We start from the raw sequence: 16,191 nt of genomic DNA, 5'->3' as shown, positions 1-16,191 counted from the left end.
TGCAGGTCGCTCTTCCCAACGGCACACGGTTCCGGTTGATGGCGCATTTTGGCGTAGCGTCAGCCGAGAGAGCTGCCATCCGGCACGCATGATAAAACAATACTTTCGGTGACCACCAACGGTGTGGCCGGCGGGCCTGCCCCGGGAGCGATAAAAACCCTGACATTCTTTCCAGCACGCTCTCGGGGTAATGTGAAACCACCACGGCCGCCAGTCGACCGGAAACCGAAATGGGTGTCATAAACTCGACGACTCGAAGTAATGCTTTTACTTTTGTAAGAAAAGGGAAGTAGTAGTACGATTCTCGGATATTGTAGGCAATTTCGAGAAAGAGTTTGGCGCTTTTTGAAGGAATCATTTTGATTTCAGAACTCAAAGTGGCAGTTTTGGTAATATCACAGCAAGCCAGGAGCTTTTTGTTTACGTGGAAACCCGTTTCATCGCTCGCATCGTCCCTTGTTTGTGCAGTTTCTCCCGCAACGACCGATATTAATACTTGGCAGTACGCATCTTCATCAAACAAGCATCAATATTGCCCAAACAACCATCAAGATGACGGCAAGCTGCATAAATCATCGTCCTGCAAGCCCTCCTCGTCGGTGGAATGGAAATCCTGCTGCCAGTCCGCATAGTAACCCGCGCGTCTGACATCTGTCAAAGTAGATTGCAATCTTTGTTCGTGGTGTAAGGGGGGGGAGGAGTCCTGGAAAGGGTCCGATTACATCGCAGCAAGCGCGCAGTACACATCCTTCCATCCAGTGTTCGGTCTCGGTTCTCGGTCGCTCTGTTTGATTTGAGTATTATTAATTTCCCATCATAATGCCCCGAAGGCGCCCGAATGCCAGTGTAGAGTTCTCGGCAGTAATCCCGTACCAGTGATGGGGAAGACCACGGCGAGTACTGGGGTGTGTGGAGTGAAGAGATTACAATTTGTTTCGTCGGAATTTTTGCCAAATTTCCCTGGAGCCATACCCGCTTGGTGGTGGTCCGGACGAGCCCAGACGAAACGCGTAAGCTTGCACCGCGCGTAACCCATCCAAGTAATCACCTTCAGTTACTCTGTATCTGAAGACGTGCTTGTGTGTGTGGTTGGTTGTGTCGAAAGAACGGTAGCCCAAATCTTGGACAGCAATCGTGAAGTGCATCGGCATTTTGGACGTAGATGGAGTCGTGGAAAGGGGGAACCATCCTGAAGAACTCCCCGAGGCCCTTACTTTGGCAAGTTAGTGTATTCCAGAAATATTCCACAGACGTGCCTGCAGCAGTTGTGTTGAGAGACGCAGCGACAAAACCCGCCAGATCCCGCCGTGCCGGTTTTGGAGATTTGTTCTTCGAAGTGGAGCTCAAGTTGTCCCGAAACTGTCAGTGCAGACCTGGCAGACTGGTGGGACCATTGTCTCGGTCCTGCCAGGCTCAAGCGATTTCGGATGACATACTTTCGAGCGTCTCGACCTCACGTTTCGTGCGTTGCTGAGCGTTCAAGTGCTCCGGCGGGAAAACGGTCGGCCCTTGTCATTTGCCAAGGCGTCATCAGGAGGTATGGAATTCGGTTTCGGGATGTGTACCGAGCGTAACCAACAAAAAAAACATTACCTCACACAAACAAAAAAGAACAGTTCCTTTTGAAAACACACTGTAAGTACACAGGGGCGACACCATTGTCCAGGGGAAACGTAATGATTTCTCGAGGACTTGCCTCCATCCTCCTATCATAACGCGTCTCGCCAATTCTATCGTTTCAGCCAACATCCAGCAGCCTGCCAAGTTGTAAGAGTCGCAAGAAAACTAATCAGCATAGTTTCCAAGATGCTCCCCGTTGCTCGCTGCACAAGGGCCAGCGCATCCGGGCAGGAAACATGATACTTTTCTTGTTTGCCCCGTGGTGCACTACCACCATCACCACTTCCGCTATCGCGTCGCAAGTAAGAGCAGGGACGTGATGGCCCAAAAATGTCATTAAAATCACGTTTCTGGTACAAATTTGCCCCCGAACCGCCCGAAAAGTGGAACGCACCTTTGCCTCTCGCCCCGGCGGCTAACGAGTGCTGAATAGATATTACTTCCCTGTCGAGCGTACCCACCGGAGACCTGGCGGTGGTATTTTTGAACGTGAATCATCATCACCCATTTTGCGGATGCCTTGTTATGGAAAAAAATATGGCGGATTATCGGGAACAAAGAAAAAGGTAAGCACGTGTGCTACTACTGTTTTCCAACCATTCAGGACATACTTGCCAAAGCGCAACGTAGCGAAGAAAGTATGTGTGCGGCAAGTGCGTTGTAATATTATAGCTTCATAAGCGTCCCTAAAGATTCAACAACAAAAAATACTCCAGATAACGATTCACTTTCCAATTCTTCCTACACCAGCAACCCTCTCAATCCATCTCCACATTGAGGCTGCGCTAAACTTTCCACTTTATCTCCACGGCACAGCCCGGCATAGCATAAGGATAGCACAAACTTATTTGTAAAGCATTTTATATCACATTCCACCCATGGCAATTTTCATCCGGTGCGCTCTTGCTGCCGAACTAACCCTTTTTTCCCAGTGATTTCGGGTGTTTTTGATGCATGAGGGTTAAACCGGTTAAAGAGAGGGTGCTACTTGCGTCAGGACTTTATGCGCCGTCGACGGTCGTAAAGCAAACGACAGAATGATGCGCTTCTCGTATTAAAGGGGGCACTATATACATTTCTGAAGGGCAATCTTGGCAATGTTCCGTGCACGATGGCGGGCACTGTAGCCGATTTGGAATCAAAGTTACAGGACGAACGTCGCCCGTACGTGACTAACATAAATGTTGGATTGCAGAAGTCTATTTGCGTGCCGAAGTCGTAGACGACGAAGACTCGAACTTTGAAACTTTGTGATTCGTTTTGGGCAGCAAGTTTCAGTGGCACAGGGTGGATGGATCGTGGGTTGAGCTCTCTACGATCAGAATAATTGGGGCATCATTTTGGAGAAATATTACGATAAAGCTATCGAGATATGGAATAACAACGATTACAATGTAAACTATGGTTTTGATAGCTTCGTCAGTATTTATTCTAAAAATTCATTCTTAAATACAATTCTAAAAAATTTCATCAGCATAGGGAAACATACCGTCTCACTGCTCAATCGTCTGCTATATCCGCCTGGTAGCGGTGGTGATTGTATTTTATAAACACCATCTGCTGGATTCGCTTCGGCAGCAGCCGGTTCTTACGCTCCCGACACTCTACCTCCGCCTTTGCACAGCACCCGCTTGCCGAAACGCATGCAGCCGGTGTGCAAAGCCTTTTGCTGGCCAGTTTGTACAGGTTCGGATAGAAGTGTTTGTTACGTTCCCACCACTCCAGCGGGTCCCCCTTGCGCTGCAAATGTTTCGCCTTCAGGTAGTAGTCCAGCTCGTACTGGGCGCTTACCTTTAGCGCCGATCCATCGTGCTTGCTGTGTTTGTGCGCTTCGAACAGTTGATACAGTGCCTCTTCATTGGTGCGCGACTGTTCCGCTTCCGATTCCTTATCTAGCTCCATCGGTACGCCACCATCGCCACCGTCCGACTGCAGGGCAGCAATCTCTTCGACGATGCTTTCGTACGTCTTTTGCAAACACTCTTCGTCCTGCATGAACCCTTCGGCCTTGTAGCGGGGATCGAGCATGACGGCCTGCGTTAGCAGTGGGCTGCTGCGCACGTATGCGCAACACTCCCGGATACTGTCGCGTAGTGTCGCGGCCAGCGCCGAAACATCCATCAGGACGTTCTGCTCCAACGCCATCGCTTCCAGCCGATGAACGAGCAGCTGGTACATCACGCACGGTTTGGAAATGGTGACCAGCTTGTCGGCCGACACTTCGTGCACTGCGGTAGCGAGCTCCTGCAGCACCCGGGTCGACTGCTCGAGCATGAGCCAATCTTTACCCTCCAGCTTGCACGCAATGTTTAGCTCGGCCGAGCAGGCCAAGATCGCTTCCTTGCACGCCACAAACCGACCGAGCATGTCCAGCGTACTGTGCCAGTCGTTTGGTACGTCCAGCTTTAGGGTCGTAACGCGTGCGCTGTTTTCGATATCCTCCACCAATTCGCGTGCTTTCGCACTGCTGCGGATCTGCGCCACCACGTGCCGCACTTCGTCTAGTGTGCCTTGTATGGTGCTGTTCAATGTCAGCATCACGATCGGATCGATCGAATGCGCGAAGCACGCAACGTGGGGAATATTGAGTGTTTCTACTGCCTGCATCACGCTGGCGTCATCGTTATCCGTTACGATCGAGAGCACCTTGCCGTCAATTTCGAACAGCTTCATTACTTCGGCCAGCTGTGCTGCCACGTTCTCTCCCCCGTAGCTCGGTGTGCAGCGCGCAAAATCCAGCAGCGCATTCGACAGCTTCCCATTCTGATCGATAAAATAGGCCGTAACGCTTAGCACCGATTCGTGGTTGACGCTTGTCGCCGAATTAAAGCCCAGCGAAATGGCCCGCGCCGTCGCTAGCTCAGCTTTCACACGGCTCTGCACCTTGCCGTACACCTGCGGCAGCCAGAGGCGTTTGAAGGTAAACTTGCTGCACATTTCAAACTCCCGGTGGCTGTACTGCGTGAACAGCGCTTGAAATGCTTCCTCCTCTACCATCGCGAACGTATGATTGCCGCGGCAAATCATCAGCGCAATGCTCTCGTGCATTTTTGCCACCCTGGCTTCGGTGAGCGGTTTTAGAGCGGGCTGCTGCTGCTCGCTGTCACTCGACTCATCCGGAGAGCCTGACACAAACGGCTTGGCCGTGAATGATGGCCGTTCCGTGTCGTCCGCACTGTCGGGGCGCTGCGGTGGCGTTGGCAGCGTGACGTGATGAATCCGCGTCATTTCCTGCTTGCCTAGCGTCAGCGTGGGATGCTGGCGAAGGATGTGCTTCCGCAGGTTCGACGTCGTGCCGGCATAGGTGAGCACTCTCAGGCAGATGCGACACTTGGCCGTTGTACCACTGCGATCGAAATGGTTCCAAACGCTGGACGTTGGTTTCGGTCTGTTTCTGGGCTGTAGCCCCACTGCCGGTAGGATTGAATCTGAAGAAGAGCATGAGAAAGTGGAAAACAAATGCAATCATGAATAGGTTGATTTTTCTTAATGAAACCCTTCAAGTGTGAGCCTTCGTTCTGTCAAAACAAAGAGAAGGCTCCTGGCAAACTTCCCCGGATGAACGATAAATGAAGGCACAAAATGCATTTATCATTCGACGTACCTTCATCGAAGTAATCGTTCAGCGGTCTTGGTGATTGTGGTAATTTCACCTTACGCTCCAGGCTCTGCCTTTTCTTGGCCGGACGGCTCTGAACCGTTACCATCGGATGCTTGCGTGTCAGATGTTTCTTCAGATTGGACGTGCTGCCGGCAGAGAACGCTATGCTTCTGTAGCAATAGTGGCACGTTGCCATCGTACCGTCCCGATCGTAGTGGTTCCAAATGTCCGCGTACGTTTTGCCGCCCGGCGTCGCTTGCTCCTTCTTGGGGACAACTATTCCTGGGAAAGATTAATTTAAAAAAAATCAATTTTACCCTTGAACATGAGCATGGGATCTTTTAAATAGCCCGTTCGACGAGCCTACCTTCGATGCCTTCTGACCATGGTGACGAAAGATCGTCTTCCCCCTGCTCTCCTGCCAGCTCATCGTCCGGCGTTGGTTCGGGATCGAGCGAAGCATCGGGATGTTTGCGGATCAAATGTTTCTTCAGGTTTGACGTCGACCCGTGCGAATACGATATAACCCTAGGGCAATGGTGACACTTGGCCGACGATCCGTCGCGATCGTAATGTTTCCAAACGCTCGACACCAGCTGCTGGGGTTTCGGTTTCGTTTCCACCTGCGGCATTACGCACTCGACCTTTGGTATTAGTATGCCTGAAAGGAGCACAAAAATGCATTTTTTTTAATTCACACCCTACACAATAAATGAAACAGAAAGCCCGTGTGTCCCCTTCTAAAATTCTTCTGCATCATCATTTTCACTTTTTTTTACCACCGAACGTTTTCCCATAGTGGCATGGCAGCTTCCGAGTACCTCCGGATACAAGCATGCCACCCGATTCCAAACCTACCTTCGATGCCGTCGTCCCACGTCTGCTCCCCGTTGGTCTCCGCGGGCGGTGAGGACGGTTCGCTCTCCGCCACCTCGGCGTACATTTCCTGCAGCGGATCCGTCGGATGTTTGCGGGCGAGATGCCGCTTCAGGTTGGCCGTCGAACCGGTCGAGAAGGAGAACGTATTTTGGCAGAATTGGCATTTTGCACGGTCGCCTAGGCGCTCGAAATGTTTCCAAACGCTGGATATAAAACGAGACGGCTTGCTCATGATTGCTAGCGCCGGAAATGGCGGGGGGAAATAACAACACATACACAGTCAACAATGATGGTTCATCGGTTCTAGCGAGAAGCGATAGTTTTTAAGCAGAAATTGAAAGCTTACCTGAATTAAGATGTCGTAGAACCTGCCGAAAGATTGAATAGTTCAAGCTGCAGTTTCTCAGAGTTTTGTTTAATGTTTGTGTAAATTAATTTTAATTTAATTAACAGCCAAACACACCCAATAATGTTTCGATAAGCCGAGTGGCGCGATGCCGGCTTGCGTTGATCAACAAACCGGCCGATGACAGATCTTTCTCGCCCAAGATGGCTACAGGCGCGGCTCAAAGCAGCTGTACCGTCAAGGTGTATATGCACAGCGGCTGTATTATTTTCATGTGAATTACGTTTTTTATACGTTTTTTGTTATTTTATTTGCTCACACTACACGAAGCACTGGGAAAAGCTATTTATTAGATTTTAGTTCCACAAACCGCTCCGGACCTGCACTGTCTCCTGCACGGATCGATCCCGACTGAAGACTGTTCTCGCTGTTCCGTTGCACCTACTTGGCAGCTAACCTTGAACCCAGGAACGGTACAAAACGACTCGTCATGCGATACAAATCCCCTGCGAGAGAGTGCGAACGAGAGAGAGGGAGAGAGAGAGAGCGAACGACCCAAGCGCACTGTACCGGTTCGGACCGGAACACGCATCGCCCGATGGGTACAAATTCCATCCCTCGCTCAACACACGTACCCGTGTACTCGTGTAGCGCTGTTATCGATTTTATGTGAGCACACAAAAAAGAAACTGGAGCTGAGAGAGCACGTTACGGCAAATACGTTCCAGCCGGCTCGGTTCTCAGGTTTCAGTTTGTGCTAGGAAACCGGTTTGTGTACTCGTTCTTCTCTCGCTGTATTCGCATGCGCTTGGCTGGTATCGGTTTGCCAGCACGGGTACAAGCAATGGTGAAGCTCTCTTCCGATACCATACCGTTTTTTCCCTGTACGAATGGAACGCGTTCGGTCACGCGCTGATGCAGTGGAACGATGAAACAGGTTTTTGGAACTCATGTGGGAACACACTGGGATCGGATGCGTACCCAAAGCGGTACAAAACTTTTAGTTCAATTTATTTTGCGTAGTACAGATTTTTGATTCTTCTACAGCTATGCGTTCTAGAATAATCTAATGAAAGTATTTTGCGCTGGAATTTTGAAGACTTTTCTGTTGTTGAACTTTTCAAATATTTGGAGTGGTTCAATATTTACACCATTTTTAATTTGCTTTCTTACAAATTAAAAGCCAATTCTTTGTAGAGTTGGTCCCCTTAAATTAATTCTCTACAAAAATGTACTGATAATGTTCGTACCGGCCTTTTCTAATAAAACAGGTCAGAATAACAAGGCCGATCGTCTGCTGGTCGTTTCGCATAAAACTACCCTTCTGTATATTTGTACCCACATCATCACATACATTTTGAGAATCAGTTAGCACCAGGGACACATCTAATATAGAAACAGGTATGTTTTTTTAGGCTATGTTTCATAATTTTTACCATTAGGATAAAAATCCGCTGTAACCGGGGTAATTTGGCCGCAGGTACTTATGGCTCATTACCTCTACTAATTATACTATTAATGAAAGATTTAAAGAATCTTCTTATAGTTCGCATAGTGTACTTTGCTCACATGCCAGCCAATGTAGGCCTTCGAGACCCACATACTAATTAACCCATCGCATATTGCAGTTCTACGTCTGATTCATTTTCATACGAGTCTTTTACCCAGAGGTTTGAGACAATCGTTCATTCCGTTTAATTCGTCAAGGCCGTAACACATTTTTTGGAAAAAAAAAACAATACCATACACTCTGTTTGACATTGTCATGTAAATACTTCCGTCCATTAGAGTTTCAGGATTAGCATGCTGCGTTCATGTTGTTGTGCTAGTTCGATGCTGATTCAGTCAATTTTCCACCAGAAAGCTTTCCAGAATCCTCCACGATGTTTTCTAGCAAACAAGATTCTCGGAAGAAGTCAAACCGGCATCTCTGCGACCAGCCTGAAACAACACACTCTCACAATCGAAGTTCTGGTGAAATCAGTTCAGGCCCTTACGTTCTTCCGAAACCCCTTTTGGTTCGAATGGTATGTCTCGGATCCACAAACGATTGCTTCGACTGGAACCAAAAATCCGGCAAATAATGTCCTCCTCAACCCCCCCCCCCTCCTCTTCTCCTTCTCTCGATACCTGCCTGCCTTATTCCCGGCATGGCCATTCCCGGCATCGGTAGCATGACCTTCCACCAAACTAAACAACGAAAAAGCGGCCAGGCTTAACGCTAAAAGCAATTTCCGGTAGAAATATCCATTTCGAGAGTTTTTGATGCTGTACGGTTGCCCAGGGACTATGGGACGATGGGTGGAGGGGAGCGATTTTTGCAAAAACTTCAAACCACAAAGCTTAGCCCTTTTCCGGATCCGGGCTGGGGAGCAAATTCATTCCGGTGTGCGGAGTACACTTTACACTCAGCGAATTGGGAGTTGGAGATGTGCTTTTTTTGCCCTAAAAGTGAACTGTTCACATTCCGAAGCTAGGCTACCGGTTGTTGTTTTTCTGTTTGCTAGATGAAAGTCAACTTTCAGCACATGTAAAATGGGTATCGGATTTTTCACCCAATCTACTGGGCGGTTTGTTACCCATTTCTTTACTCTCGGAAGCAACATTCAGTATCTGGAGCAAAACGATTCGGACCAGCACAAACAGCACTCGGATCGTTGTGCCCAGATGTTGTTGTGGCTCTTGCTGGTTGTGGTAAGGACTGTTGAAATCGAGAATAGCATTTTCTTGTCGTACCTTGGCAAATGCCGCAACATCGAGCCATCATCATTACAGGACATTTCCCTCCCGTTTGATGTTGATGTTGTGGCGGTGAAATGAGCATGTTTCCGCTACCTGAGCTCTCTGTGCTGTAATGTGAAGATAATTGTACCATTTGTGCTTGTTCTTCCGGGCAAAACAAAAACCAACCAATGTTGAGCAACCGCCAGATTGCACAATTGGATAATGTTGTCTAATCGTAACAGAAATGGAACAAGAGCCCCAGCATCTTATCCGTTTGCTCTGCCATTCAGCACTCTCACTTGCGCTCTTCAAGCCGATCAAAATGAGATTATAGTGTGGATCGCACAGCATCTGGGCTGGGAAATAGCGCAGGAACTAGACTGAAATACATTTCCAAGATTAAATGAACACAAAGCAGAAGCAGTGGGAAAGCAGCGACATCCCTAACAAGCTCTCCGAAGCGTCGTTTGATTGCATTTGTGTAACGAGTTCCCGGGGCCAAGAAGTTCGTACAACTTCTTGCCGTTTGCTGGAACGCCCAGAAAACCTGAGTTGAAGTGCACGCTGCAAGCGCTCCGAGTGGAAAGTTAAAAAATGGGTTCGGAAGGGTGGTTTCTGGCTCCTCCAGGGCAAAGATAAATCGCAACTATAATAAAGCAAACGTTCCCGTGCCCGTTTGCAGTCGTAGATTCCGATTCTTTCGTGTAACTCACTTGACTTTCACTCAAGTAATGCCAACAAGACTTGTTAGTGCCTTGAAGAAGCTGGAAGGTTTTTTTATGGCGCCAGTTCTGGTTTCTGAAGTGAAGATTTTCATGCAAAGTTGCTGGGAAACGATCCGGATGGAAGTTTTCAAATTAAATGACGATCATTTAATTATTCAAACAAAACAAAATAAAGAGAGGTGAGCGATGGAGAAACGCCAGGTATTGGCAAAGATCAACACACTCATTTGTCAAAGGCTAGTTGTTGGGTGGAAGTTTCTTGAAGATACAGTAGGATCTCACTGTTTTGGGATATGCATGCGTACAAACTAGTGAATCTACACTCTATTATTGGGTGGTTTCATGGACGTTGATTGACGAATTTTCATAATGTTTGGTGAAAGACACTGAACTACATCGCAAGGAATATGCTCCACAGCTATCATTCTATAAAATCTGGTATTGCTTTCTGTCAAAGCTTTTCTCTTTAGCTTGCAAGCAAATTAAATAATAAGGTCCCAACTACCAAGTAATCCACTGAAACAAACCCAACCATTAAGTGTCTACTATATTCCATTTCTTCCGATTTTACTCTTTCGAAATCCATTAGCCCCGAACGAAGGCCACTAGGCTTTGGAGCGTCGCTTAAGTACCGATTGGGTTGAGTTGAGTTGAAACAACAAGCGTGATATGGTTGCCATTGCCATTTGGATGGTGCTGAAAGTTTTACTCTATTCTTCTTTTGCCCAAATATCACAAAAGCCCTACACAACACCATCCAAGGCACTAACAGCGAGAGAAAAGAAAGAAACATCTCAGCGAAAGAGTGCAAAATTTGCATACCGAAAGGGGGGGGGGGGGTTGGGTTGGGCGCAAAGCTCACTTTATAGTCCCCAATTGGTTACTTTACGATGTGTCAGCTATTTTGCCCTTTTCAGCTCAAACCACGCTGAAGAACAACCGCTGCCTGGCAGAAGTGCTCTTTGGGTGTTTTTCTTTTGGCGAACGCTTCCTTGAACACTGGTTTTCCTATTTTTGTGGTTGGTTTTTTGTTGTTGTTCTGCATGCAAGATGGAGCCTTTTTCCTCGCGGTCCCCCAGAGAGAAATGCAGTTTCTTTTTTTTGCACTTTCGGGGTGATTCTTCGCCCTTCCCGTGTGGTTGGTTGTAATAGAAAATTCCTCCAAAGCGCCTGGATGCTAACAGGTCGGCCCGCGTGTAAATGTGGCGCTTGCAGCAGGCAGCTGTGCCAGAAACCCCTTGTGCATGGAAAATCGTTGTTGGGAAAACCACAACCGAAGGCTGATGCTGCCAGCCACGCCGCCCACCCCGCCAGAGTGCAAAATTCCACTTCAAAAAGATAATTTATGGTAACAATATGGAAATTTAATTTTCGATAAGCATCATCACCTTTTCTTTACACATACGCGCCTGTGTGGGGGGCTTAGTGTATTATGGGTTGTGCAGCTCCTCCTGTGGGTAGGTGCGCAATCATATAGAGAGACGCGGGCAAGTGTGCATGAGCAATACATGTACGTAGTGCGCTGCACAAAGGGGATTTTTCGGTGGAAAACTAGTCGTTTTTTACGGTACTTTTTTTGGCATCGTCCCTCGTTGGTTGGCTTCTTGTTGCTTGAACACCCACATGTGTATGGTGGTTTGTAGGTGGGCAGAATGGATGGGTGGCTTTTGTCGCTTCTGCCAAATCTGCTCCTCTTTGTATGCTGGGGATGCTCTACACGCCACTACACACACCCAGACACGTGGTACGAGCAACCCAGCACGTGGTGCAAGAGAGGCAGCACAGAACACGGGCAGCAGCAGCAGCAGCAGCAGCAGCAGCCCCACAAGGTGAATGGTTCTTTATGTGTGCTATGTATGAATGTGCGTGCGTCTGTGTCTGTGTGAATGTTGTATCAGTATATGGGAATGGGATTGAGTAACCTTCTCCCGTCCCGGGCCATTTTTGCTGCCGTCCGGTCCTTTTTTTGGGGGGCAGGGGTTTGGGGCCCCGAAAAGTTTGGGGCAACACGTGCAACACCAATACGCGCAAGCCCCAACGGCAGCAGCAGCAGTACCAGCAGCATCCCCAGAGCTGCAGCGATAAACGCTGGTGGTGGATGATGATGTACACACCGAGCCCGGGATTTCGGTCTCGTCCCTGGCGGGCGAGGGCGCCTGCGCACTAGCAGCAGGCACTGTCTTGCCTTAGTGACAGCGAGCAGCCAACGCCAAACGTTTGGCGTACCCGAGCACCCTTCCCCCCCGCAAAAGGATTCAAAGATAATTCAAAGCTCCAACCCTGCTCGGTGCCATCAACGCGCGCCTTCTTCTGCCACCTGAACTGAGCTCTGTGGTGTGTTTGTAGCAGTTGCTGGAGCAAAAAAGAAGAATAGAAACGGTTTAACAGCAACCAGGGGCCAACGCCACGTTGTATGAGCAAAAGGGAGGGGATCGAGGCTGGTGGAGCCTGCTGCAGATTATCTAACCGTTTCGGACTTTTATTAGAGCGAAACTCAGAGGGCATTTTATTTACCGTAAGCGACAGTGCACGAGACACCCAGCCACCAGTGTGACCCCGGGAACAGCAACAATGTTGGTCTGCTGCGAGTATGTGTGTGTGTGTGTGTGCGTCCGTTTGTTGAATGGCCGACCGGTCACATGACCTGCCACTGAATAGCAGCAGCCACTACTAGCAGCAGGTGTGTTTGTGTGTACTACAATCCTAGCGCTAGCCTCATAACCTAGCTTTTTAACGTATTCTAGGAAGCGAGCGATGGGAGATGGCCTTAGAGGACTCGCTTTAATACCTGCGGCCGTGTTGTGATTTACTTACTTTGCACCCGTAAACCATATTTGAAAGCGTTTTTACTTGTTTAAACTATGTCGGTTAGTTTTGGACAAAGAGAAGAACCATTGCATACACACCCATCGAGAAATGCTTTTGTTCCAAAAATCTTCCACAAATTGGCCGCACGCAAGCTTGTGATGAAATTTCCGCTTTTATTACCTTTTTCATCACTCATCTGTCAAATAACGCGCCGCGCTGTATATCGTGCAGCGCGAGGTGTGACAGAAGTAGTAATTTTGTTTGTCGGCACGTTTGAAACCCCCGCCCTGCCCGCGCACTGCATGCACAGCACGCTTGCGGACCTTGGGAGAGCCGGCATTTTGCGCGTAGTAGCAGCAACGGCATGACTCTTTTTTTGTCGCTGTTTTGTCGCCTAGCAAGCGTTGACAGCTTCGCGCACTTTTCACAATTCCGTTGACAGGTTCAAGCGAACAGGAGAGCTGGCCGACCTGACCGAAAAACACTACGAGTGTTACGACCGCCAAGACTACCAAACAAATGTAACCGTTGTGCTGTTTTTTCTTGTCTTTTTATTTAAACGATAAAGGGAAAAATCGATCCAAATCAGGAGCACTGGTTGCGTAGCGATGAGGATTTTATGGCTTGGGCATGTCTGCTTTTTTGTCACCTTTCTTGCAAAGAAAACAAACATAGAAGCTCTAGAATGAGCGGTATTTGTTTTTTTTTGTTTCTGTTGAAAGCTTACCAATTCTATATAACAATCTAATGGGATAGATGGATTTGGTTTGACAGCTTTTCTTTGTTTGCTCAATCAAATTAAATTGCTTTCGGACGACTGTGTTCTACGATCGTGTGTTTGACGTCTTGAGAGTTTTGCTTCATGTTAAAACTGCAATTTCTAAAATTTTTTGAGGTTTCACAATTTTTCCTGTTCGTTTTTGCGTTTAAAATTGAGATTTGTACTGTTGATTGCATACTTTTAGGCGCTCTCTTGTGCAGCAGGAGTGTCTTTAAAAAAATCGTTTTGTTTTTTAAAGCGAAAACTGCGAATTATGCGAAGTTCTTCAGTTCAAAAAATTGTTTATCTTAACCAACAACGCTGTGAACAGGGTAAATAAACCTAAATCCACGCAAAAAATAACATAAAAAATCAACATTCTCTATATAAACATGCACTCCATTAATGAAATGTTATTCGTCGGGGGGAACAATGGGGGCATTAAGAAGCAGCTACCACAAGCGCAACCCAGATCGCTTACTAATTCATTACCCCAGCCTTACCCCAGCCAAGGCAACAAAACCATTCGTCTTCATCAAATAAATCTTCATTCTTTTCCACTAGACAGGCAGGCAGGCCGGCTTCATCTAATCAGAGGGGTTTGGTTGTTTTTTTATTATGCCACTTTAAAAAAGTTAGCTCCTTCCAAGAACCCGTTCCTCAAAACGAAAACGCTTTTCCTTTTGCACACATTTAATCTTTGCGTCCTTGGAGAGCCTGTCAGAACACTCGCCGCAAAGGTGAGCAATGTTGGCAAGTGCAGCGCAGGGCGCAAATTGGATTCCTTCGTCTTAAGACCGCTGGCACCGTACGTGTGGTGTGCCAGAGCCGATGCCCTTGCTGAGAAGGGAACAGAAACTGCTACACAAACAAACTCTCTTTAAGAAAGGGAAAAATCTCTTCCAAGGGTAAGATGAAATTTATTGTTTCTCTTTGGCGTGGAAGCCATTTTTGCTGAAAAACAAATTCCCCAATGCAATGGAGCTCCGAAACCTTATCAAATGTCGTTTTGATTCACGCGCGAAATTCTAAACATCAAAATGGGGTGCGATGGTGCGCCTGCTGGATCCTTTCAACGGCTGTGCCTTGCCCAGTGGCTCATTTTTTCTCACTCGGGTTGCTACATTATGCACCCTAAACCTTCCCCTGTTCCGTGGCCCTTCCTACTGCTACTACCACTGAACGTGCTGATTCTTTTATCAATATATTCTCAGAAGAATTATTGCTATCCCCTGGGCGCAACTTGGCAAAAGCTTGCAGATGGGCAGGTAAGAGGTGAGTGAGTTGGTGAATTTCTGCAGAATTTCTTCAGAATTTCTCCCCTAAGTTGCTGCAGGATATCCGCCCCTTGGACGAGCTCGTTAGAGACAGTTCCCGAACTCCGATGACCGGGACGGGTTGCAAAGGAGTGGCATCCTGAGCAGTTTTCCAGCATCGTGCTGGAAATAATCGGCCATCCTGACGACCTCTGTCCTGCCCTGAGTCGATGCTCTCACTAAGCTCTGCCGAACGTTTTGCACCCTGCTCCCGGGTCCGAGAAAACATCATCCGAGAAAACCGAGATCTTGTCAGAGCAAAAGGGGGAACCAACGAGGGAAACTCACTTTGTGCTAAAGAATCTCCGTTGTGGCGTCAACAAAAGCCGCGTCATCTTACGTGTCCTTTCGACTTGCTTAAGACGATCACGATCGCTTCAGCGGGGTCGGGACGGTACCGAGGCGCTACCAACAGCGGTCAACAGCGTCTAATGCCGGAATTGGATACAATGGCAAGGCGATGAAGATACACACCCACCCATCCACATTGTTGCTTCGCTGCTTCTGCTTCGTTTCATTTTGTTTCCTTTTCCTCCCTTTATCCTCCCAAGCATAATCTCTTCCAAGGATGTTGCAGCAATGGCTACGACAACAGCAAAAAAAGCGCCAGCAAAACACCCAGAAGAATGACTTCCTTTGAAACACGTTCGCGTTCGCTCGAACAGCCTTGAACAGCCGATTCCTGGCATGACTAGGAAACATGATAAGTTTTTTGGTACGGCTTTCACACTGATCCGCTTGCCCTACCGCGCCCTGCTAATGCTGCTAATCGTTGTCCGTTCGGCTGCGGCTTTCGTTACCCTTTCGTTATTGTATTAGGACAGATTGTCGGAAGTGATGTTGAAAGGTATTGTTTCGTTTTCTTTTTTTGTCTCATCAAAACATACCATCTCCTAACCGTGCTCCAACTCTGTTGAGCCCTTTCGAGAGGCTAAAACAATAAAAACACGATTATTCATCAATTCTATCCAGCAGTACAGTGCTGTTCAGAGATAAGAAAGACATGACACATATGAAATTTGAAATTTGATGCTATTCAAGTTTTTAAACAATCGTTTCAGGCTAATTTGAATGTTAATAAATTATTCCGTTGGTCTCATTTAATACGCACATAAATACTCCTAAATGCATGCAACCCGCCTAGCCAATCGCCTAACGATATGCAACTTGTAAGGCTTAATTCCCTTCAAATTGGTTTATTCCCACTAATAAGACTAGCAAGTCGTAAATGAAACTGAAAAAATAGGTTCATTTGGATATTTCAATCAATTTGAGTGATTATTTGTTGTTTTTTTTTTTCAATATCCATACTAATCTTTTAATTTTCTACTCCTTATTTAAGAAATAATGCTATTGCTCTTCATTCATGGTTCGTTGAATATACTCATAAATCTTTAAGCAGAGGCTTTAAC

At 47.4% G+C, this 16,191-nt stretch overlaps 1 protein-coding gene and 1 long non-coding RNA gene across 2 annotated transcripts; one reads left to right on the top strand and one right to left on the bottom strand.

The window, feature by feature from the left end:
• The first annotated feature begins 378 nt into the window (after positions 1–378).
• Positions 379–2,538, top strand: LOC120958263 (uncharacterized). The gene is made up of 2 exons (XR_005752020.2): positions 379–1,635; positions 1,743–2,538. It is a non-coding gene; the product is annotated as an uncharacterized LOC120958263 (long non-coding RNA).
• A 482-nt stretch (positions 2,539–3,020) lies between these two features.
• Positions 3,021–6,996, bottom strand: LOC120958262 (E3 SUMO-protein ligase ZBED1-like). The gene is made up of 5 exons (XM_040380924.2): positions 6,447–6,996; positions 6,080–6,337; positions 5,589–5,882; positions 5,225–5,503; positions 3,021–5,048 (listed from the first exon to the last, which is right to left on the bottom strand). Exons 2-5 carry the CDS (start codon positions 6,330–6,332, stop codon positions 3,121–3,123), a joined length of 2,754 nt encoding a protein of 917 aa, XP_040236858.2. The 5' UTR covers positions 6,333–6,337; positions 6,447–6,996; the 3' UTR covers positions 3,021–3,120.
• Between the last annotated feature and the right edge of the window lie 9,195 nt (positions 6,997–16,191).

Source organism: Anopheles coluzzii, chromosome 3 (genome assembly GCF_943734685.1).
Source record: "Anopheles coluzzii chromosome 3, AcolN3, whole genome shotgun sequence".
Classification (NCBI taxonomy): domain Eukaryota; kingdom Metazoa; phylum Arthropoda; class Insecta; order Diptera; family Culicidae; genus Anopheles; species Anopheles coluzzii.
Note: the sequence above shows the minus strand (reverse complement) of the source record. Positions and strands in the feature narration are given on the sequence as shown.